Source organism: Hirundo rustica, chromosome 1, assembly GCF_015227805.2.
Source record: "Hirundo rustica isolate bHirRus1 chromosome 1, bHirRus1.pri.v3, whole genome shotgun sequence".
Taxonomy (NCBI): Eukaryota; Metazoa; Chordata; class Aves; order Passeriformes; family Hirundinidae; genus Hirundo; species Hirundo rustica.
In genome coordinates, this window is record NC_053450.1 from 75,303,678 (window position 1) to 75,329,329 (window position 25,652).

The 25,652-nt window shown below is 42.0% G+C and overlaps 1 protein-coding gene across 3 annotated transcripts in view; it reads left to right on the forward strand.

The window, feature by feature from the left end:
* Positions 1-11,502: 11,502 nt before the first annotated feature.
* The window catches only part of TRIO (trio Rho guanine nucleotide exchange factor), a 243,428-nt gene continuing 229,278 nt past the window's right edge, over positions 11,503-25,652 (forward strand). For all 3 annotated transcript variants that reach the window (XM_040074368.2, XM_058422546.1, XM_058422547.1), the window contains exon 1: positions 11,503-11,682. In XM_040074368.2, the coding sequence (XP_039930302.1) occupies positions 11,568-11,682 (115 nt within the window). In that variant the 5' untranslated portion in view covers positions 11,503-11,567. The remainder of the gene's footprint in view (positions 11,683-25,652) is intronic.

Here is a 25,652-nt window from a genome sequence, read left to right on the forward strand (position 1 = left end):
AAGTACACTGCACTGTGATTTTATCATAAAAAGATCATCTGGGTTCTAGTTAGTCCCCAAGTGACACTTGCTGGTCAAAGTAGGATCACAGCAGATCTTCTTATAAAGGTCTTACAATCCTAGATTCTTACAGCCTTACATTTTCTTCATTCATAAGGAAAAAAAAAATATGGTATGATAGATTTGTCAGACTTGTGCACTATCTTTTGCTATTCACCTTGCTAAAAAGGACAGTTAACTCAGAAATTATTAATTCTCTGTGAACTAAAGCTTTAATAAAATTCTACCTACAAGACAGCTGACTGGATTGGCTTCTCATTTGTAACATAACAATAGTTTTTATACTTTATTGTTGTTAAGCCTAATTTAATTATTACAGAAGCTTGGAAATTAGTCCTGGCAAACAGCAGTAGAAATAGACAATCAAATAGTTCAAAGTAATCAAATTCCAACAACAGACAGAAATGGAATGCAAGAAAAGTGACTAGATGTAGTATGCATTTCAGCAAGTTCATATATATTTTTTTTCCTAACAAAATGTAAGGGCAGGTTAGGATAGCAGTATTCATTCATGGCTCAGCACAGGCTCCAAAGTTTATGAAGAATGTTCCAAATGAGCAGAGAGAGCTTGAAGCAACATGTAGCTGAAATATATCCAATCAAGAGAAAGATGTTTTTATAATGAAGTGGTTGTTTGCCATGCCATCTCCACAGTGTGATGAAGATAGTAAAATTTCATATTTAGCTAGAGAACAAAATTTGGTCCTAATCTTCACTGTAAGCTGCAAAGACAAGGCGTCACATGAGCTGTGCTACCTGCTGTAGCTCCTATGGCAGTGTAGAACCCTTGCAGGCATTACAGATCAAAACCTCCTTAAAAGTTGTTCGAATTTCCAAACCTATTGGACAATAGTTTAAGTCTAGGGGAACACCCAAGACAATAGAATTGGTGGGTGTCGTGCAAGAAATACTTCTGTTAGGTGAAGGCAGTAAATAGGAAAGAAAATTAGGCACATCATTAGAAAAGCAAAATTTCAAGTCAGTATTTCCTGAGACCTAATATGAAATCTTTCACTAAGAAGTATTGATAATTTAAATTCTAGCAGTTAAATAAAAACTTTAAAGATTTGTTTAGCAAATTATCTCAAATGGGTTTCTATGGCATCCTACATGCTTCTGATCTGACTGTACTATTGCTAGAGATTTACTGTCCAAAAGTCATTACCCGTCTCTGATTGACATGAATGAGGCCATTGGTGAAACTTCAAGTCTATACACCAATAACAATGACAGCTGGAATGACTGGATGTGGTTTTCTACCTGTAAAAGTATTATTTTGGGGTTATTAATTGGAACAAAAGGGGCAGAATCATCTTAATATAATGCAAAAATAGCTTATGTCCTATAATTATGCTAAGATCCAGAAGTTTGTAGGCATTTCCTGGGAGTCCTGCCAACTGAATACAGCTCCTATCCCACATTATCTTCTCCTCCTCCGTGAGGATTGAGAGGCAGGGATATGACATAAGCCATGCTGAGCATGTGATCTGTAAACTTGCTTCGTGTACAAACTGAACAGCCCTTTATTCCAGAATGAAAGCATGCACAGATGATGTGTTCAGTCTTGTGTATAAGTATTGGCAAAGGGGCTACGAACTAGAGACTGGGAAGCTGAAGTCCTTCTTCATTTCTGTCTTTAGAAACAGCAGCTGAGACCCTGGAGGGAATGTGGAACACTAAGTGACTCTGTGAGTCCTGAATGGTCTCCCAATGGCTGAACATCTGAGGAAGCAGCTGGCTCCAGCTGGGGTTAACATGCCAATAACAGTATGTGCAGGATACCTTTCAGTGTCAATATAAAAAAATTTACCACTGTTGTGCCCAAAGCTTCCTCTCCAAGTAGTCTATTCAATTAAATATAGAAAATGGACTGCCTGTGAAATCAGCTGCTAAATAGAAAAGAGAAGAAAGCAAGCACATGGAGTGAAATGCAGGCAACAGTTGCTTTTTGCTCAATTAGCTTACCAGTATGATGGGGAAAAGTAGGCTGAAGGGAAATAAAAGAGGACTTGTCTTGCAACCGAAAAATTGGAGAGTATAGAAAAAAAAAAAGCTGTTTATTTACTGCCCTCTATCCACAGAGCGATGCTGCAGCTGCTGCTCTTTTGCCTCTGAGAGCCAAGCGGCTTCCCAGGCGTGGCAAGGAATTTAACTTCCTGATAATGAGTAAAGGAAACACCAGGAAACTTTGTTCCACATTGTTCAGTTTTTTTCCCATCACAGCAACTCTGGAAGAAGGCAAATCTGGCAATTCATGACTGTGCACCATCACAAAATTAATTTTAAGACTGAGCAATGTCAGGAATAACATCCACTGCTGCAGTCTAGGTAATGGCATTATTGACTAGGATGACAATGTTGGACAATTGATACTAAGGAGTGACAAATGCTCATCTAAAATCTGACCTCCCTAAGCAGAACCTCTGACTCACTGATCAGAATAAATTATGTATTATATATAGAGACCACAGGCAGTAGTGAAATATCTGCTGAAAGTTAAGAATATGATAAGAAGACTGAACTGGAGACAATGCCTTGACAAAACCAAGGTAAACGAGAAATCATTATAGATGTGTATACCTATACATAAACAAACATGTTTGTGAAATTGATAACTCAGATCAAGATCACCTCTTGTGCTAGGAGGTGGTGATGGGGGATCCATGCCATGGGTTTCAAGAAGCCATCTTGGGAATTTGGAGAGCCTTTTTCTGAGCAAATCTGTTCTTTCCAAATGAAAAAAAAAATCCAGGGGATCCATTTGGGAACTCATGCAGTCTAGATCCACTGCAGCAGAACAGCCTTTACCAGTACTCTGACTGAAAATCCTGTATTTTTTTGCAGTTTCTCTTTAGTGAGCTCTCACATGAACCTGGAAAACTCAAGGTTCAATTGTAAATAACACTTGTCTAAAAAAACTTACACTCCTCTTTCAAAGCAAAAAGTCAGCAAGGGTTGAACACATTCTTGGAGAATCATTCACCTATGAGGACTTAAGTCATATAAAAACAACAAACTTATGAATTACATGGATTGCTATAAAGCTAGCTCCCTAGCACTGGATGCAAAAGTACTGTAAATATTTTTTTTAATTGTCATTTTTAAATGACTCAAACTGCAATTCAGTTCTGTGTATCAAAAAGAAACTATGCATTTCTGCTTTGTTTGTTGCATAAGCAATTACTCAAATTTCTTCAGTCCCTGTTACAGGATATTGATTTACAGAAGTGATACAGGCATAGGCATCCAAGATGCTTTCCAAACTGGGCAGTTCTAAACCAGCATACAGATGAAGGTATATGTATAAAAGTACACAAGCAGTGAAACTGATTTAAATGCCCTCTTCTGGGAGATAAGTCTTTAACCAGGGTGCTATTTGTTTTAAGCTTCACTTTTGATTGACTTTTCACTTTGTTTAGGCTCATAAATTAAAACATTTTAATTTGCATATGGCTCTTTGTGCTGCATTATACCAATTCTTGAACACTATTTTGACAAATATTTGTAGGCAAGCCAGTACAATTAACAGATGATTACTGTTAAGGCAGAAGGGTAGTTGTCAACTGGACTTAACACTGCTTTGATACTAAGTGAAGAGTTTTCTCATAAATCAAATACTTGGTAAAAATAAGCAACATAATGTAAGGCTGTCTGCTGATCTATTTGCAATCACTGGTGTTATAGCTTAGCTTAATTGGTGACCTATTTTTCTGAGTTTCCCTCATGATGATAAAAAACAGTGGTCTTTGTTTAAAGATACATATGATAGATTTTTTCTGAACAAATTTTTTTTTACTGTGGACATGCTAATTCTTTTCTGGAATGAAGGGCAAAGTCTGTTCTGGCACAAGTTGTCTGTGTATTTTGATCAAATAAGGTACCACTGATAACTTCAATGCACAAAACATCCACAAGCTTGAATACTCTCCAGTAGTAATCATACACATGCATACTGTGGATAGCATAATTGTTGAAACGTAAGTGTGATAGGGGTCCACCTTGCTGTTGGCTGTTACATCCCCTGAACAGGAGCAAGAAACGGACAGATGGATGGAGGATGCCAGGCATAATATAGAAGCTTTCTTTTGGGGTTCAAAGTGGTTTGTACACCAAGGGCTTTGGCAGTATGGTACATTCAGAACAATGGGGATAATGTGACAGGGCACAAGCTGATGAGTTGGTTGTACCATTCAGGTGCTTACTGTAAAGAGCTGAGACCAGGGAAGCAAGAATCTGGATGCCTAGGAAGGAAATATGCACAACATTAAGCTCCTTACATTTTCTGGAGTGTAAGGAAAAACTTTGTTACAGCTATTGCTTTGAAACTACATGTGCTAACTCTTCAGTGTTTCCATTGATCTGGATTGTTGAAGCCAAATTTAACTTAAACTGACAAAGACTTCAAACTGGATTACCATGTGAGACAGTAGAAGGTGAAATTCAGCAATAAAAAGAAAATGCTGAATTTTTCTCTTGAGTTTTTTCCTGAAATGCTCATAAAGCTGAAGAAAGATAGAGAAGATATATTCAACAACTCATCAATTAAGATGAAGTCAACACTTGTCACCAGTCTCCTTAGCCAGGGAGAATAAAATAACATCCCTCTTCTTTAGTTACCTGGAACCATACCTTCAAAACCTAGTCTTCAAAAATTCAAGGATGACAAAGTAAAATGATCAAGAATATGTAATTTGAGCTGTTGTAGAGTGAGGACTACACTGCAGAACATCTAAATGAAAGTTTTTAAAAAGCAGAATAAGAGGTCATGCCACCTGAATAACTGATGGGGGAAAAAAAAAAAAAAAAAAAAAAAAAAAGGAATGGATCACTCATAGAGGCTTTAGCATGCATTGTTCTACAGTTAGATTTCTGGATTTGCTCCTTCTAGGCTATGATCTTGTAACACACGTGCAACTTGCTTTCAACCAGGCACACTAAGTTCAATTCTTTCAGAAAACCTCTGAAACATTGCGCTCATTTCTGCCCAGAAAATTTTGGACAAAAAGGAAAGTACTCTTTGAAAGTCCAGTATGATTGCCAATGTTAATGACAGTGATAGAAAATCTGAAATTAGGGTGTGCATGTGTGTGTACATTTATGTGTTTGCATACTTCCTGATGGAGAGAACAAGCATTTCTGAAAACCTGGGTGGAGGAGGCAATGGGATGACCTTTCTGAGATCCAGTCGAGTGGTTCAGCCACCATCAATTGCACAATAATGTGAAATTATGAATGCCTAAGCATAAACAGTAAGACCAACACTTCGTTAGGGTGAAGTTAGTGAACAGATGGCATCTAGAACACCAACAGTCTATAGAACACCAGACATCTGGTATAATTTCTACATGTAAGCGTCCTGGACATTGACAAGTCAATACATGCCACATAGCAGAACTGGGAGCTGGATTTTAATAGAGACAACACATCATTGAAATGGTGAGAATTTAAAAAAAAACCACTTTGGTTATAAATAAAATCAGGATGGTTAGTATTTTTGGTAAGCAATATGCAAAAATACACATCTTGGTCTGCAGGCTATTAAAAACCTGCTCGATTCTCTGCTTAAGATTTGACAGTCATGACCACCTAAGTAGTAAAACTTTATTTGTAGTTACCATCCCTTGATGGTAGTTACTGTCCATTTGATTTGATCTCATTTGTAGTTACTGACTCTTTACATTTTTTTTTTTTTTTTAACTTAGGTGTACTAAACCTCTCCCTATAGGTGCTCAGAGTGTTTGTGAAATGTTGTCTTGGCAAGGGCTGGCAGCGCTGCTTTAAGATTATATAAAAATGTAAGAATCACAGAATCATACAATGGTTTGGGTTGAAAGGGACCTTAAAGTCCCTTTAAGGGACTGAACCAATTCCCTGCCATGGGCAGGGACACCTTCCATTAGACCATGTTGCTCAGAGCTCCACCAAGCTGACTGTAAACACCTCCAGGGACCTGGAGCTTCCCTGGGCAACCTAGCCCAGTGCCTCAGCATTCTTACAGAAAAGAATTCCTTCCTCATATCTAATCTGAATCTATATCTATTCTTGTTGAAGTTTAAAACCATTCCTCTTGGTCCTTTCACTCTGTGCTCCTGTAAAAAGTCTCTCTCTATTCTTCTTGTAGGCTTCTTTCAAATATTGGAAGGCCCCATTTAGGTTACATGAAGCCTTTTCCAGGTTGAACAAACACAACTCTCTCAGCCTTTTCTCATAGGAGAGGTGCTCCATCCCTCTAATAATCTTTGTGTCCCTCCTCTGGACTCACTCCAGTAAGTCATGTCCTTCTTGTGCTGAGGACCTTAGAGCTGGGTGCAGCACTGCAGGTGGGGTCTCACCAGAGCAGAGCAGAGCAGAGCAGAGCAGAGCAGAGCAGAGCAGAGCAGAGCACAGGGGCAGAAACCCCTCCCTCCCCTGCTGCCCACACTGCTTGGGATGCAGCCCAGGACAGGATTGGCTTTCTGGGCTGTGAGTGCACATGGCTGGGTCATGCCCAGCCTCTCATCCATCAGTACCCCCGAGTCCTTCTGGGCAGGGCTGCTCTGGATCTGTTCATCTCCCAGACTGGCTTGGCACTGACCAGCAGCACCTTGTACTTGGTCCTGTTAAAACTCATGAGATTATGAGGGGCTCACTTCTCAAGTTTGTATGTGTCAGGTTGTACTAGGAAAAGTATGGAGAACATACTTTCAATTAGTCTGACAATATTTTACATAGGTGATAGGTACATCATCTACTAAAAAAAAAAAAAAATAAAAGCAGAAAAATAGAAAAAAAATATGAATAAACAAGGTTCCAAAAGCTGCCAGAACTCATACAATGAAATGAGAACTTCATTTTACAGGATAAGGAAATGGAGCACATAAGCTTAATACTGTTCAAGACAACTTTTTAAAAAGACTTGGATGCTTCTCTGGAAAAGAGGGCAATAATGCTAACGGTTGGAAAATGCCTCAGTGCCTGTCTACAGATAGAAGAGATACACCATGCGCTCTGAGAATAATTTGAAATTGACGAATGTTGCTATAACATGAGCACCATTTAGATCAGAAACCAGATAGCAGCTCCAAGGTGGTGCACATTAATAACTCTTGATTGCTTTCGTTAACTGCTGCAAACTTGAAAGAAGCCTTATCATCTCAAAAGCACAGTAGCACCTGATAGGGCCTTCTCTATTATTTACTGTGTTTATAACTTGTTTTTATAGATTCAAAAGCCTGCTGTAGAAAAAGAAGTGTTGCAGGAAAGTTCTTAGAGGCCAGCTGGGCTGAAGTCCATGTGCATTTTCCCTAATTTTCCCTTAGAGTGTTTTCCATGTGGAAGCCTTGTCCCCATACTATCCTTTATGTTTTGTGGTTTTGTTTACAAAATGAATAGTGAAGCGTGTGAAACAACTACAAGAAGAGAATTCCTGTAAAAATCTAGTTGTTGGGTGGGTTTTGTAGTTGTGCTTTTTTTTTTCTTCCCCCCATAATTGAAGTCTCTTTTTCCATGACTCTTTTTCTAAGCAAGAAGACAACTTAATGGCCCCAGGTCAATACCATCTCCTGTCTCCTAGTTTCTCCAAACTAATGAGTTTCTAGTTTACTTCTCCTAAAAACTTGTAAATATTAGTGACTTTAAAATTAAGTTTGTCCTGCTTTCATTAATATCTTATAGAAATGGGGGAATCTTCGTTCTTTGTTTTCTTGATCAAGGGGGCAGCAAATGCTGCAGGAAAAGAACTCAAGAAATATCAAGTCTGCAAATTCCTTTAGAGATGAAACATGAAGTGACATGTGACACTTCTCAGCCTGAATACATAAGGCTAGGCTCTGGGCAAGCTTCTTCCCTCACAAGACACCTCTTTGACAGGAATAAAGTTTTTTTGTGTTTGGCATACTGGTTTTGGAGTGACCATTCAACCACAGTTAGACAAAACACAAGTAAAAATAAAGAGCATTCAAATGAAACAACACTTCTCTTCGGGCATTTATTTTATTGAGGTATAAATATTTTTGAACAATGTGCTTACATAAAATTAAATACTTTATACACATATATAGAATACATAAATTAAGCACAGAAACTGAACATCAATAATATTTAAAACTCCTAGTATACAATCTAAACCTCTGTGCCTTAACACTATTGATATTTCACAGGTCACATTACCGCTAAAGTATCTTTTACACCATGAATATTTTTTCCATTCCTGCATTTATGATTTCAATTGGTGCAAAAACACTTGCAGGCTGACAAAAACTGAAATAAGCAATGTAGGAGTTGAGGAAAATATGGCTATTCCCTAATGACAGGCTTTCAAATTCACACAATTTACCAATATGGGACATTCTCCATACAGACAATTCATACCTGGTTTGCTTTTGTTTGAAACCTAAAATGACCAGGAAGAACCAGATGAAGAAACTTAATTTCTTAATGTCAAAATACTAAATCTGGTGTTTGATACCCAAGGTGCATAACTGTGAATTAAATCCTTAGAGAGTGTTAAGTAATTTTGCCATAATGTCATTTTCCTATCTTTGTCTCTTTAACTTACCCTTCAGTAAATATTGCATCCTGAACATTAGCATGAACCCTATGTATTGCTATAATCCTTATGAAGAATCATGCAAAGGATATGAGAATTTTTGGCTCTTCAAGGATTTTCTGTAAGCACTACTACCTTTGTTGCTGATGAAGAACTCAAATCACAACTAGTTCTTCTCAATCACTTTCACAATTATGAAAGGCTCCTGTAGTGGGGGACATGGCTCAGGGCATCCATGTACTAAGAGATGCAAACCCAGCATCTCTTGCAATTGAGCAGATGGAGGGGACAGAGGAAGGGACAAACTTGAGTCATACAGCCTTCAACAGTGTTCAAATTAACCTTGCCTTTCTAGCGCCCACTTACAATTTGTACAGTGTGCTGGATGAGCAGCTAGCTGGAAAGGGAAAGTCAATGTGTTCAACAACTGATGAAAAGCCTTCTAAAGCTTTATCCAGAGTTGCACAGAATACTGAAGTCCTTTTTTCAAATTTGGAAAACAAGTAAACTCAAGCAAGTGGCTCTCTAGCCACTGAAAGCTGGAATGATGGCTTCCTATTATTTTCTTTACTTATTATATTAACATTATTATACACACTTACCCAATTTTCTCATATTCTTACACAGGTGTTTTTTTTTTTTTTTGTTTGTTTTTTTTTTTTTTTTTTTGTTTTTGTTTTTTGTTTTTTTTTTTGGGTTTTTTTTTTGTTTTGTTTTTTTTTTCCTGGGCAGATATACAATATCCTATTCCTACCCCTAGGTCAACTCACTGCTTGCTAGGGAACAGCAGCATTTGTCCCATTCATGTTTTTTGCTAAGTGGATAGTGCAAGTTAGAAAGAAATTCATGTTGCAACCACTTCTGCCAGTGGGATGCTAATTTGGAACTCTTTCCCGTGCTTGCAGTCTGAAAGAAAAACATTTTAAAAAATCTTTTCAGTCAAACAAATCTCCTCTCTGTAAGAGAAATTGGGGCAGGTATGATTGCACAAAAGCTTTTTCATCAAGCTATACAACTTCAGATAAATACAAACCTTGGGCACCTCACAGATGATTTCCTCAGCATCTGACTGATAAACTAACAGAACTTGCCAGGACTCCCTTAGGACCCAAGGGAAGGACATGAAGCTGTGACAGGATGTTTAGGCTGGGCATTAGGAAAAGGTTCTTCTCCCAGAGGTTGGTTGGGCAGTCGAACAGGCTCCCCAGGGAAGTGTTCATAGCCCACAGCGTACTGGAGTTGAAGAAGTGTTTGGACAATGCTCACACACGGACACATGGGATTCTCGAGGTGGTCCTGTGCAGGATCCTAGGATGATCCTTGTGAGTCGCTTCCAACTCAGGCTATTCTATGATTCTATGAACCACCTTCCTCCTGAACTTCCCTTCATTTTAGCACTTACCAAAGGTTCAGGAGTTTAATTCCTGAAGCTGTATTTCTGCATTTCAGTGTGCTAACAATTTACTATTTACCACAAGCATTTGAGACGTGTTACTCAGATTCGTCAATCTGTGCAACTGCTGACTGCCGCTCTGACACTCTTCCCTCAGCCTTACCTGGATGCAAACCTATACTGCCTTAACATTGGGAGCAGGACGGTGGTGGGACACATCATAACCACCCCCATCGTGAGCTGTTTGCTTATTTGATATTAAGTAAACCGGTCCACAGCATAAAATCTTTTGAAGTGTCCCCGTGATCACAGAAGAAAAAATGCCCCCAATTCAGACAGCAACGTAACGGAAGCCTTTTAAAGGCACCTTTCTAAGAAATCTGTGCATCCCCTTTTCCCTGTGTGTTCCAGAGGTACGTCAGTCTCCTTCCGATCTCGGGCAGGGGGTCTCTTCCCGAGCACGGCCCCTTGGCGGCCGGCAGGAGCACGGGGCACGCGCCGCTCCTCACGCTGCCGCCGCTCGCCCCCGCCCCCGGGACGGACGGACTGGATTTTGTCTGGCTTTTTTCCGTGGTGGGGTTTTTTTTTGTTTTGGTTGTTTGTTTGTTTGTTTGTTTGTTTTTTGTTTTTTTTTTTACCTCCACTCCGACCTCCCCACACCGGCGAGCTGGCAGTAGTGCGAAAGCCAGCCGGAAGCACCTGAAACACCGCCCACCAAACAAAAAGAAAGCCCAAACCCCAACAACAAACCCCGAGCCCCCAGCTGGCGGTCGCGCTCCCGGGAGCCGCCGGGAAGCCCCGGCCGCCTTGGCCCAGCCAGAGGGCGCGGGCGCAGCGGCAGCGCTGACGTCCTGCGCCGCCCAGCCCCGCCCTATTCCGAGCGGTGCCGGAAGCAGACGGAGATTCCCGAGCTCCCCCCATTCCCGGCTCCACCGCCCTTGTTCCTCGGGCGGGGACTCGCTTCCTTTCCCGACTGCCCCTTCCCACCCTCCTCCCAGTCAAGATGGAGGCCGGCAGTTGCTGCAGTCATTGCTACCGCGGTGGCTAGGGCAGCTGCTGCTCCTCCAGATCGCTCCTCGCTCCTTCTAAAAAAAAAAACAAAAAAACAACCAAACAAAAAACCATACCCAACCAACCAACCAAACAAAAAAGGAAAAAAAAAAAAGGCTGGAAACGTTTCTTTTTTTTCTCCGCCCACCGGCTGCTCGCTGCGTGGACTGCTGGCCCTTCCCATGCCGTCGTCGTCGTCGTCGCCCTCCTCCTCCTTCTCCTCCTCCTCCCGCGATTGTCTGCGCTCCGGCTGCCGCCCGCCCGCCCGCCCGGACTCCCTGCATGCACACGCCGCCTCCTAGGTGGCTGCGGGGGGTGGGCGCTCCCGGAGCTGCCATTCCGCACATACCTTCATGTCCCTGCGCTCGCTGCGGCCGTCCGCCGCCGCTCCGCATCGCTCGCCCGCTCCGGCTGCCGCCCTGACGGCCGCTCCAGCCCGGAGGTGAAGCCGGGATCCGCGGAGGGGGCGGCGGGGTCGGCGGCGGGTCTCGCCCGGTGGAGCCACCGCCGCCGGCGCACGCAGCAGCAGCAGCAGCCATGAGCAGCGCCGCTACCGCCACCTCCGCCGCCACCACGGCCGGCAGCGGCGCGGGGGAAGGGGCCGAGGAGGCGGCCAAGGACTCGGCGGACATCGCGGCGTTCTTCCGATCCGGTGAGTGCGGTCCTGTGCTGGGGGAACAGGGTGGAAGGGCCGGCGGCGAGACCGCGGCTGGAGCTAGAGGCGAAGGGTGGCCCTGGGGAAGGGACGGCTCCCCCCTGGAGCCGGGAAAGGAGGCGAGGGCAGGCGGCTTTGTCAGGTGGCCTCGGGGTAGGCTCGCCTGTCTCTCGCCGCCTCGGCACTGCCCGTCCGTTCCTCGGGGAGGCGACGGGGAAGAGAGCCGACCCCCTCCGTCCCGTGCCGGGGACAGCGGGGCTTAAGCACAGCAACTCGCCGGCGGGACGCCACCCTCGCCGGCAGAACCGAGGCGTGAAAACGGGGGTGGCGGCGGCGCGGCCCGGCCGGGAGGGTGCGGGGCTGCTGCCGCCCCGGGGCGGTGTCGCCGGTGACAGGTGCGATTCAGCCTCCCATGCCGGCCCGGTAGCGGGCGCGTTACCGGGGCCGGTCGGCACCATCCTGCGCCAGGCGGACCCAAGCCCCCCGAAAATGTCCCGCTTGGGCTTGGGGGGCAAGGGGCGGGTGGAAAAGCCGCTCCGATCCGAGAAGCGCAGGGTGTCGGAGGGGCGAGAAGCGTGAGCGGGGTCGCAGGGCTGCGGGGAGCCGGTTGCGCCGGCCGGGCCCCCCGGGGAAGCCGGCGAGCAGGCGAGGATGACACCGCTATAAAAGGCAGCGCTCCTCCGGTGCTGTACTGCTGGGTGGCGGCACAGGGCAGGGATGGGAGAAAGTGGCATGGAAAGTGAACGTTGTAACGAGAAGCGAAAGAGGCGGACAAAAAGCGAAGCCCGTATTAAGGAGGTGTCGCTGCCTCGGCTGAGGCGGGGCAGCAGCGGCTCTCGGGCGCTGCCGGGCTGGGAAGCCGGACTCGGCGCGGAGGATCGGGAGGGGAAGGGGGGGAGCCTGTTGACAGGCTGCCGGCATGAGAAAAAATGGAGGCTGCCTTCTCCCTCGGTGTTTACTCTCGGCACGCAGCCGGGCAGGGAGGGCGGCTGCGCCCGCCGCCGAGAGGCTGTCCCCCGAGGATAGCGGCGGGGAAGGCAGGACTGCCCGGGCCGCACGGGCCGCCGGCGGCGGGGACGGAGCCCTGCCGGCAGCCTGGGCGGCGGCGGGGACGGAGCTTCCCCCCGGTGCCGGCTGCCCTCCCCCGAGCGGCGGCGGCGCCTCCCCTCCGTCCGCTCCGCCGGCGGCTCCGAGCCCCCCAGGGCACCCCCCGGCCATCGCTCCGGGCGGGGCGGCCGCGCTGGGCTGGGCACTTGCTCCTTGTGGATGCCTAAAAAGGAGCGGCGAGCAAGGAAAATGCAGACTCACCGCTGGAAAGATGAGGGGGTTGGCCGATTTCGCGTGTAAAAAATAATGATGACTGTAGTAATAATAGTAGTAAAAGCTGTGTTCGTTGGGTTTTTAAGGAAAGTCCGCGAGGGAAGTGGGAAACGGCGTAATCAGTGCTACTTGCGGTCGGTGGTGCTGCGCAGTGTGTCTGGTTTCATGAGGGTGAAGGAGGAGGTGTGATTTGTAGCAGGCATCCCTGAAGCGGGGCTGGGAGCTGCATTTGCATGGATAGAGGGTCCGAACAGAGGGCTGTGTCCCCTTCGGAGGGCTTGGTGCTCCCGAGGCAACCTGCTTTACATGACAGCCACTGAGTGTGAAACTCCTTGTTAAGATGCTGGCCTTGGTGGGTTTTATCGTGGAGGAAGGACTGAACTTTATCGTTCCCAGAAAAAAATCCTGCAGATAGCGAAATGACAGATTAGAACAGTAGGCTTATACACAGTAGTCTGCCTAGCGTAGTTACAGATGGGTGCTTGTGTAGTAATCTTGCAGTTTTGGAAGACCCTGCCAGCTGTATTAATAATCAGCTTCCACATTTATGTGTGGGTTGAGGGATGCTACAGCCGGTAAGCTCGTAACTGGTGCAGTGATGACTTCTGACGCTGATAACTTCTGATAGCAGGGAAGTTGCACTGAGCTCACTCTTGCAGCAACTGGAAATCTTAAAGCAGTAGAAGGACATGCTTATCAAAAAACTCTTGAGGCATATTTAACAACTGGCATTCTCATTTCCATATTTACATGTGGAGGTTATCTGGTTCAGCCTGGGCTCTTACATACGCTGGAAAATGTTCCGGCATCTATTGTGAGTGTTTGGCATTGAGAAGAGCTCTTTGAATTCCACCTCTGTACATGATCCACTCTTCTATAAGGAGAGGGTCTATTAAGAGATCTCCGGTGCTTCCCTTTGTTTGAACAACAGGCACATTTTTTTTCAGTGAAACACAATGGGCGCAGCGATCAATGAACAAGGAAAAAACTTTGTTTGGTGCACTTAGGAGCAGACAAAATATTTTTCTCTTTAAAGGATTTACAATGACAAATGCTTCCTTTTTCCTGTCACTTGCAGAGATATTAGGAAAGCTGTAGCTGTTACTTAAAAGAGAAAATGAGTAAAAATGTTGCAGTGTTTTCCGGGGGGGGGGGGGGGGGGGGGGGGGGTGGGAACCAACAAACCAACCCTACAACACAAAGCTTGCCTAAACAATCAGCTCTAATCTTGGGTTGGTTAAATTGGTCAGTTGAGCTGCCAGGTGGGGTTATTGGCTTTCCTCCTGTCCTTTTGTAGGACTAAGCTTGAAGTAGAATTGAAGTAGCCTGAAGAATAGAGTTTTATTATTCACAAGAATTTGTTAGGGTATTGAACAGCAGCTAGGTTTACATCACTTGAAATGTGCACATTTCCAGTTTTCACTTCGGTTATGTAAATGTAAACTCACTCGAGTTGTTGGGGAAATAAAGCTGCAGTTGAAATGTGAGGAGAGCAGCTGAACTGGAAGTGAGGCAGTGGTAGTAGGAACGCATAAAGACTGTCTTGAATGTAAATGAGGAATCCCTTTATTGGAATTGGAAGAAATTGAGGCAGCTTACTTTCTGTTACATATTTGGTATCTAAATCTCATTATTTGGAGTTAAAAAGAAAAAAGTACCTTGTTAGGTCTGTCACTTTGTGGCAGGATTAATAGTAAAAGAAGCAGAGTTGAGTGCCAGGCAAAGTGATTACAGTTTGAAGGACAAAACACAGTGGTTGTAGGAAGTGCCTTTTTATCCTGTACAGAAGTTGGAGATCAGAAATGACTGTGTAAACTAACGGAAGGATATGTTTTGAACTATAAATGCGTAGACAAACATCCCTTTTTTAAAATTAAAAAGTGCACTGGTGTGACTTGAAAGGACTGGTAAAATACCTTGGAGTTATGGAAAAAAGACTGTTACCATATGAAAACCCAGTAGTACAGAGTCTAAGTGGCTTTGTAGAGTGGTGTTAGTACATGTTAAGTATACAAGTTCCATTTCTTATGAAAAGTTATTAGGATAAAACGTTTTAAAATGTATTCTAAGTTTCAACCTAATATTCTGTGTATCTGATAGGTCTGAAAACAGCTGACATGAGCAAAGTTGAATTTGAGGGAGTGCCATCAAGTGACAGCTTACAGGGCAGTAACCATACAGAGGTTTTGTTTGGTTGCTATTGGTTTAATCATCTTTGCAGCTTTTATTTGAGTCCTCAGTACTCTGGGAAGGGGACTCAACTGACATCAGGATGCAAGAAGGAGGGCTGTCTGTCAAGTTTAAATCATGTTATTTTAACAGTGTTTTCCAAACCAAAGTATTATTGCTAGTTGAAGTTTGTGAATTTAGTTTTTAGGCATAAAGAACAAAACTTCTTTTCATCCAAGTAAAAGACCTGTTGATCAAACTTTTCTTAATTAAAGTTACCCTTCTGGGATGAAGATATCTGTGAATACAAAAAGTTGCAGAGAAAAAGGCTTGTAAGCACTTCAGTCAACCCTTGGCTAGACAGTGTAGGGAGTGCCTTTATAAATTACTCTGATAAGTCCTCATGGGAAAAAACCAACCAACTGATAACTCTTCACAGTTGTGAGATGAAAGTGAATGTTGTTCTTTCCTGTAAGATACATTTTTTTATGAGTGGCCTCTACAAACTGCGGTAACTTCATTCATATATGGACAAACAATACAGTTTTCAAAGCCGTTGAGGAGATTAGTGTTGTCACCACCTGTTTGTGTGAACGGCTTGCCACATTCCTAGAAGGAACACAATTTGCATACTGAGCAATGGGAAGGGACCCTTTGGAGGAACAAAAGTGAAAAACGAAGGAAAAACAAGGGGCCTCAAAAGTCTTGTCATTAAGGTGAATAACTGCCCAGGCTTTGCCAGGTCAAATCTGAATATAATTGTTAATTGTACTTCATCCCTTGATATAGGAAAACACAAAAGTGGAGGATTTTCCATTTGAAACCTAATCTACGCAGGTGGCAGCAGTCTTTTCTCAGGAGAAGTCAGTCTGAGATAAATATGAGTCTGGAGGAAATGGGTGTTCCAAGTAGAGAGTTCAGTGTGCCACTTCTTTCAAGGTGAAGTTAGAGAACAGGCTGGTAGCCAGAATAGCTTTAAATAGCTCCTGGTTCTAATGTTGTGCACTTAGTATATCCTGCTTGTGCATGTGTTTCCTAATTGAAGCTTAATGTTAAGAGAATTTAGAACTTTGGTGTGAGATACATGTGTTTAGATGCCAAAATGAACATGTGGATATTTTAGGAAAACAGAATGCTGAGTTTTTGTTGTGGTTGTGTTGTGGACATTTGAAGACTCCTGCAGGTACTAGTAACTTGAGACTTGGATCAGGCTGGGTTCAACTAAATCTGCCTGTAGCAACCTACGCTGATAGTTGCTTGAATAGTTGAGACCATAGAAGAAGTGTTAATGAGTGTAATGAAAACATGATTGATTTTCTTCTTTTTCTCTTAACTAAGCAAACAACAAGATCATTATTTTTCATGAACATCACTTAATACTGTAAAGATAAAAGCCAGAATTTAGAAATGTGTTACTTCAAGTTTACAAGGAGGACTTATGTTTTATTATTTCCTGATTAAATTGCTTCATATACTGTTGCCTTGCTTGCTTTATATTAGTGTCCTGTGATTGTGGCTGGGATAGTTGACTGCATGTAGTAGACAGCATTAAAAATGTTATCATAGTAGAGAAAGTTTTCCAGGAGGAGGGAGAGTGTTGGGAAAGATTACATAGTAAAGAAAAGGTAAGCATATTATTGAAAGGCAGAAGATTTTTTTTTTTCAAGAACGCTACTAATAAAAACACACCATAATTTAGATCATGGGCAAAATAGCTTTCAAGGTGGGCATCAAATGTGAAAAACAAGCCAGGTTTCTATCTGAAAACCGTGAAGCAGAGCACACCATCTATAAAGTTAAGATAGGTTAATCTTCTTAGGAAGGCAGTATCTCCTGGTGGTGTGTAGTAGGTAATTTACAGAGAGGGTAGCCAGAGCTGTGGTTGTAGCTTCCTTGGCGTGACAGTTGGCTTCCTTGGCGTGACAGTTGAAGCAGCTACAGAGTAGTTACAAGTGTCTAACAGAAATCATCTAATAGTTAATCCGAAAGTGAAGTTTTGCAGGCAGCACTGGTGGTAGCTCACATGACATCTCCCAGCTGTCCTCTGCAAGTACTGGTTCTTGGCCCTGTGGCTGTCATGAGCTGATATGTGTTTTAAGAAGTGGTGAGCATGCAGAAGATGTAAAGTATGAAACAAGTTGTCCATTCTTTTGTGTGACTTAGAGTGATGGCAGCATTTGTATTAAATAAACTCAGCAAAATATTACAGTGTTATGTAAACTTTTCAAGAATCTGTTACTTTGTGCTTTGCGTTGCATTAGCAAATGAGAAGGTTGCAGCAGGATTGCTGGCATTAGTGCCGGTTGACCTGGGCTGAAGAAGTGAGCTCGTTTGTGAAGGTTTGATCCAATTCCAGAGATATCCATTTTAATAAGATGGTTGAAGCAGGGTGGTGTGTGTGTGTGTGTAAATGATATTTTGAAAAACACTATAGAAAAGTGCCACAACTTGTTAGTTTCTGATGAGCATATACAGAGCAAAAATAACTGCAGAAACAATGAAGTTACAATGGAGAAGGTAGGCTGGGAAATAGCATTGTTGAATTGATATTCCCTGGAACAATGAAGATGAGGATAGAGAGCTTCAGAGTGAAATGCAGCAGCTGTTGTGCAATTTGGCTTGGTGTGAAACAGCCAAGCTTCTCTGCGTATAGACAAGGATAGATCAAGTTAGAGGCTGGGGTGTGTTTGAAACAACAGCTGGAGGCAGAAGTCATGAATATTTCTAAGAGAGGACAGAGAATTACTTGCAACATCTGTGATAGCTGACAGTTGATAAACTAAATGCACATTTGGAGTGGAAGGTAAAGAGGAGTTAGAGAAAAGCCAGGTCCATTCTTGGAAGGAGTAAATTTGAGCTGGCATCAAGTGCTGATGTGCTCAGAAAGGAGGTGACAGAAGGAGGAAGAGACTTGGTACAGCCAAGGCTTTCATCAGTTATGGAGCTCAGTCACTGTGTAGAAGATGGGTAGTAAATGTTCCTTATAGAAGTGGTTTGTCTCCAGTTAAATGTGTCCCACAGCAACCTAAAAGAAACAGGTGTGAATTTTAACCTGAAATATCACATGACTTCCAAAAGCTTTTCCATGTAAAATCACTATCTAGGTAAATAAAATCTGATGAAAGACTGGAAAGACATTTCCTTACCCCAATATATAGAGAAAACATTGTTTCTCTACTCTTTTTCAATTGAAAAGAAAAACTAAAATAATTCTACTTTCAAAAATGTTTAGGTTCAGACTGCTAGATCAGTTAATTAGGGTGAAACTGCATAGTGATTTTTTGGTCTGCATCTTGAAGGAGGTAGGATCACTGAAAGAGCTGTTCATGGTCAGCAAAAGTGTTGAAATAGTAAAGACACATTGAAATTTTGGAAATGCAGTGGTGGTTAAAGGAAAGTGAGTGATAACTTTAAAGAGAACAGAGGAAACGATTTTTTCTGCTTGATGTTGGTAAGAACCAAGTTGAATCTTAAAAAAAAAAAAAAAGGCTGAGGTAAAAAAACCCCACAAAGGTCACAGCAGGCTATTTTAATTTAATGACTAAGATGGTTACATGTATTTGTCGTTCTCAGGAAGAAATTTTCCTGATTTGGAGAAGGATCTTTGTTTAACTTAGCGTTTTTCTCGGTGCGGTAAAATCAAAAAGTAGACTAGTGGTGAAGTAATACTGATGATCTGCAAAGCTGAGTCATATTCCTTCAGGAAGGATACTGCTGTTTTGAGAAAACAGATCACTTACCCAGTAGTGAGGAGGAGGAATTGAAATGACAGGGAACAACTCAAGTGCTTTTAGCAGTAGACACTACAGTACATTAAAGCATCTGATTTTCAGCCTTTAGAGTAGGTTGTTGTATGGATACACAAAGAGGAGGGTCATAAATGAGTTGTGTCCACAAAGTTTCACAAAACAGTCTGAGTGACAAGACTGTGCTTCTGAGTGACAAGACTGTGCTTTAAAGATACAAAGCCCATTCCAGCGGTTTCTCTGCCAAATAGCTGCTCTAAGTCATCTGAAATTGCCTAATTGTCCATTTGTTTAAAAAATAGGGTTGTTTTTCAAGGCTGTTGAGTGGAATCTTCTGAAATAATTTAGTGACATTTGTTTAATCTCCCGTGTTGCTGCCTTGCATAAGTGGCAGTAGCACTGTTTAATATAAACAACTGCAAATATGTGACGGGTTTTCCTACTGAGCAGTGCTGAACTACGTCTTTTGCTGGTACTTCTGAACATGTTTTGTAATCTGGACCTTACTGAAGAACTGAAATAGGCATTAGTGTTTTATATTTATGGTGGAAAGAAAAAAGCAATCTTTACAGGGAGATGGGAATTTTACTTTTTTCCTGTCTCTCAGGGCCCAAGATGTTGAGGAAGCAAGATGGAAAGTATAGGGAGAAAAGTGTAGGCTTCCAGCATTCAAAATATGTCAGGGGATTGCTTTATGTTTTATGCTGTAGGCGTAGTATAGTGGGCTTGGATAATTCCCACAAATCTGTGCAATAGTCAGGACAATGTTACTGGCATGTGTAATAGCCTGACATGAGTCTGAGATCCAAGGTTTGTTTTACCAGTGTGCATGAGGATACATGTGTGCATGTATACACCATCAAACTAAATATTCCATGTGGCTACAAAAACTTGAGCTTGCATGATAAATCTCATTGTTCAAAAGTTGGAGAAAGTATTCTGGGCAGCAGGCACTGAACAGAGCTGTTGTGAATAATCCCAGTGTATTCTAGTCATCTGTCAAACTACCCAGCGCTTAATTACTCATGTTTTCTCGTAGTTTTAGTGCGTGTATGAGCAGTAATAGTTATTCCTGAGGTGCCTGCAGACTGTGTAAACAACCAGTAGTGATTTTTGTGGTTAGATTTGTACATGACTGCTTAACAATTAGAGTCTGAGGACGCAGGGTTATAGTGAAGTGAGATTTCCTAAGTGCTAAAAATGAACAGGAAAATGTACTACAGGAAGATAGGGCTCACAGGGCCCTATCAGGTAAATATCTACTTGTTTTTGTCTAGTCTGTACCTCACTTCACTTATTGCATAAAAGAGGGATGCAAAATCCAAAATTTTTAGGCTTTATACAGAATTTCTGCATTTTTGTGGGTAATTTTGTGGAAGCCTTTAATCTTAGGACATACTTTATCAAGGCATTTGATCAAAGGCAATTCACTAAAGTTTGTGATGGTTACATAGCTGGTTAATAATTTTGAGGCCATCAAACAATGAAAAATGTTACTGGTGAAATTTAATGAAAGCTGAAGTGTTTAAAGTCTTGGGGACTGCTTGCTTTCAGAGCCCAAACAGATGTTAAATGTTGGGAAGAAATCAGGTGACATTTCTTAAAGTGTGTCCGAGGTAATAAAGGGAGGATACATCAGGAACGTCCCAAGAAGTGAGTTAGACTTAATGGAGTGTTTAAATACCAAATATAACTTGGTGTTATAACCTTCTACCTCCACCATGGACTTCACTGTATCCATTGTGTAGTCTTGGCTGTACAGTGTTAGATATAATTTTCTGCTGGCCTTAAGGTAGTAAGTTCTTCACTTTCCAGGTGTTTATCATGCCACTGACTTCTGGGCATGTTGGGTTAAGCAGCAGTGAGTAGAAAGATGGTACCATCTTCTGAGATCGTAGAAATACTCCATCCTCTTCTAAAAACTTGGCCAAGGTCAAAGTGTCTTTGCCCTTTGTAATTCTCCTATTCCTTGAATTCCAGGTATATGCAGCTGAAAAAATAGGAAAAAAAAACCAGAAAGCTGTCAGCGAATCAAAGTGAATAGAAATAAATTGCCTGGATCGTCCTGTTCTGTGCAGAAGTCGATAGCACATAGTATGTTGAACATGAGACTTAAGGAGATGCCAAACCTCATCTTTAGAGGCCACTTTCTGTCTTTTCCTATGGAGTCATATCCTCCTATACAGGATATGATTTCTCTGCTAAAGAAACTGAATAGCTATTGTTTTATTTATTTTTTTTTAATAAAGGTTTACTCTCAAAGCTTTTATTCCTGTCTTTATTTAATTGCTTTATTAATGTTAGTCAGCGACTTCATTTTGGTTGATACTGTGCATAGGGTTTGTCCTAAAATAATGGAAATGGAACAGTTACAGCAGTAGCTTATGGTCTTTACAGGCCTTAAAGTTACGTTTCCTGTGCCTTAAGTACTTGTTTTCTGCACTTAAAGATAGTTGTTAGGCTTGAATTTGCCATAGCTTGCAAAGTTCAAAGAAGTGATCAGTGCTGTGCATTGCTTAGCTGCCCGGGTATCATGTGAGCTGGGCTTCTGTAAGGAAAATAGAGGCAAGCCAAACTAAAATTTATTAGGACAGTTGCACCTTTTCAGATGGAGAGATGTTAATGGTTCACCTAATGACTTGTTGGTTGGCTGTCCTGGTTTAGGAGTGGTGTTCTCCTCACTCCACTTGCTAACTTCCCCTCCATACCCCCTATGGTGGGATGGAGAGGAGAATCGAAGGCACAAAATCTTTACCTTTACAAAAGGTAAAGATTATAGGTTAAGATAAGAGCAATTTATTGGGAACAGTGATGAGATAAGAGAACAGACAGTAGTTACTAAGAATGACAGAGTGTACAGGAAAATAAATGTTATTGCTCACCCTTTGTGGAAGCACCCAACACTCCTTGACTGCTCCCTCTGCCGCCCTGCCCTGACCTGGGAGTGAGCCCTTCCCCTTGTTCCCAGAAAATGACATGAGGTGGTACTCCAGGTCCTAATCATGTCTTCTCCAGGCAAGAAGCAGGACATTGACTTGTTAATGCTTTATATTAAATGAATAAATAAATAAAAACTAAGATACTGGTTTCTACCAGTTTCCATGTAGTGGAAGGTTGTCTTTGGAAGGAAAACAAGGAATTGTACTTAACTGAATTTCTTGCCTTAGTGGCTGAGCAGAAAGTTACAAAACTGAACTTCATTTCTGTCCCCATTTGGGGAAAATTCTGTTGTTTGTCTGTTGAATTACCAAGGCAGAAGACCCAAGTCAAGCCTGCTTATAGGTGATAAAATATGGTTGGTCTCATTGTGATCCTTGTAGAGTTTAGCCATGACATACTTTAACCCGTCAGCGGAAGAAGCAGTATCTTTTCTAGTGCAGCGTGGGGATTGGAGTCAAATTTGCCAATGCTTAACTCAGAACAAGGGTATAATTCAGCCAACAATAACCACTCGGCGTGTGTGTGTGTTAACTTTTTTTTTTTTTTAAGCTTGGAATCAGATGCATCCTACCCTAGCCAAAGGGAAACGTTTTAGAAGCTCTGACGCATTTACACAGATGAAGGAAGGAAATGTCCAAAAGAGTCAAAAGCTAAAAACAGATCAGTTTACTGAGTTGAACTCTGGGTGGGAATTGACAAACTAAATATAAATCTAAATTTGTACCTTTGTGACTTACATAACTGAGTGGTGTAACCCCTTTTGGATATTGCTGCTTTTTCTTGCATTCGACTTTATAGTAGACAGCTTCAGAGGAAAACTTGTATCAAGTTTTGTGAGTTTGCTTTGCAGTGCTTTAAATAGACAGCACTGAGAAGTCTGATTCTCTCTTGAGGGTTATTGTTACAGCATAGTTTAACTCCCTGGAAAAGTGGATTGTGGGTTGTGTTGGTTTTGTTTGTTTGTTTGTTTTGAAGAACTTCTCAGTGGAAATGATATCTCCTGACTGTACTGAACAGAAGCAATTAGAACCAGTATCTGTGAGGTTAAAAAGGGGTAATTTTTTTCCCCCAACTTCTTCAAGAAGCAGTAAATTTGCCTCTGTCATATCTGTACACAGAAAGGAACATTTAAGAATGGATGTTTGGCTGTCTAAAAGGGTTTGCTCTCTGCCTTGCCACAAATCAAAGTTTAGGAGCTGTCAGCTTTCCTTTGAGGTAAAGAAAAGTAAGCTTGAATGTAAAATTTGTGTAATGGGAAAAAATATAGGAAGAACTGTTAATATGTGAGAGTGTTGTAGATTACTGTTGTTAGATGACTGTGGTAGTGCCATGAAAATGGAGATAAGCAAATTTTTCTTCTTCCTGAACTAACAGTGTACATTTTTGGATAACTGGTGGCAACCAACACAATACTGCTAACTAAAAACTGGCCTTTTCCAGTGTGTTGAAGCAGGGACAGTGCAGTTGAATCCCAGTAGTTTAGCATTTGCTAACTGCTGGGATGGTTCTTTCATAATGCTATACCTAATTCTAAAGCTTTGCATTCGAGGGGTGAAACACATATATTAATGCATTGATTTGTCAGAAAAACAAATGTCACCATTTGCAAATATAATAAATGTAATAGGATATTATGGGTAAAAATGATAGCATTGATTAGATTAACTTCAAGCAGTAACTCTCCACCCATCACTCGCGCCAGAACTGAGGGTTAGTTTTTTTTACTCAGTATCTTTCCTTTTTTTACTATATCATTCACTGTAGAATATTTGCTTGGCAGATGTATAAATAGTTGTGCTCTTATTTGCTTTGTTTTTGTTTGGTTTTCCAGCGGAGCCTGAGAATGTTTGTTTTTGCAAGGTTGTTTTCCAAAAATTTGGAGTCTTTGCTTACTAAAAATAGTATTTGTTCCAAACAGCGGTTTATCTGTTACAGCAGTGAGTAGTTTGTAGCAAAAGGACCTGACTACCTACTGTCTTGGTTGTATGCCAACATGTCAATTTAAACTTTGTATTTATGGAAGATCTTGTTGTGCAGCAAAATAGGAGAACTACTGTGTTTAAAATCTCATATTTTTCTGGAATATGTTTTTGGAGTGGATTTGTCCATGTTGCTTTCTCCACTGTGTTAGCCCACTGTTAGAAAGTTGAAGCTGTAAAACCCTTTTGCAAGAGCACTTGGTTACCTGAGTGGCTGTGCAGTCTTGGTGTTTCTGCTCGTGGGCAAGTTCATGAGCAGGATGTGACTTGCAGTTCATGTCCAGTGAGGTAACATGAGTGCCCACATGAGTGGGTTCAAAGAGCAAGAAGGTGCTGCTCTCCATAATGCTGTATATGTCCTCTAGGCAGTGAAAAGAAGTCTCAGAGCCCTGTGTTTGAGTGTGGTAAGCAAGGATGGATATACCTTTATTCTCAGGTGGAGCACTTCAAGTGCAATCTGTAAATTGGCTGGGCCGCCAGAGCTCGATTCTCTCTGTGCATGTGCTGAAGCTTTGTTACGTGTTGATACAGCAGCAAATGAGAGCAGGAGTTTTTGTGGTCTTGAGCAGCCAATATAGTATCTTAAGCTTTAATCTATTTCTTTGTGAAGTGTTTTTACTACTTGGGGTAGGAATCTCGCTCCCACTTTTCTCCTTTGCTGATACTTTGGTCTCTGGCTCCTGTTCTGACTTGAGAGACGGGATACAAAATCTTCAGGTTTGATATATCCTAGTTTAATGAGACTTGTTTAACCCAGGAGAGATGAATGTTAGAGGAGGGATAGGCATCTTTTTCCAGAGTGGCTTTTCACCGTCTTAATTGTTGTCTCTGCTTCTGTGATCCCTTCTTTTGTTCCTTTTCTTCAATAAGTAAGACAGAGGTCCAGCAGACAATAAGCTCAATGATGAGGCATCAGTGTTCATCTCTACAGGAGGTCTATTACATGCACACAGATAAGTAGGGAGTCCTGTGGAAAAGCCCTGCAGAGTTTGAGAAATGCAGCATGTATACTGAGCTGATAAATAAGGGTTGCAGGGGTGGTCTTAATGCTGCATTACCTAGTTTTTGATTCCTCTTTGTGGCATTTTCAATCACACCTGGTCCTGTCTCAACTGAGTCGTTGTTTAGAGTTAATGTAAAGTTTTCATTAAATGCCTTATTGGATGATAGTAGACGGCATTGGTTTCATCAGGTGGCACTGGTTACTATGTTACATCAGAGGTATTTTGGGCATAGAAATGCATTAATTCATAGGACAAATTAGGTAGTTTATTACTTTTTTTTTTAATAGGCCCAAATACACTCCAGAGTGTTCAGTTTCTTAGGGATTCATTTTTGTCAGTTGAGCATCATGTTAGTTCTGCCATGGTAATAAAAGTTAAATGAAGCAAGGTGTAAAAATTATCAAATCCCAAGGAGGAAAAAGGAACCGAATGATATATTTTCCTTTCACAGGCAATGGATAATTAATATTGAAAAGACAAAATATGTTCTCAGGTGAGGAAAGTTTTCCACAGCATAATAGGCTAGGATTTGAACACAAAACACCCGTGGAAGAATATATGACACTGAAGGACTTTGATGGAAGTTAATAGTGATAAGTGACCTAAATTGTTGCACTCTTCATTTTGCCAGTTATGTGGACTAAAATTGCTGCTTTAGTAAGAAGTTTTCTGAACTGAACTGTTGTGTAACCCCAAGAAAGGACCCAAAAGGAGATAAAGGAGTTCCTCTTCACATGATATGAGAGAGTTATAATGTTGCTGTGTACAGGCTGCGTTCCTCTTGCTTTGTGGAATAGTGATTGGCTGAA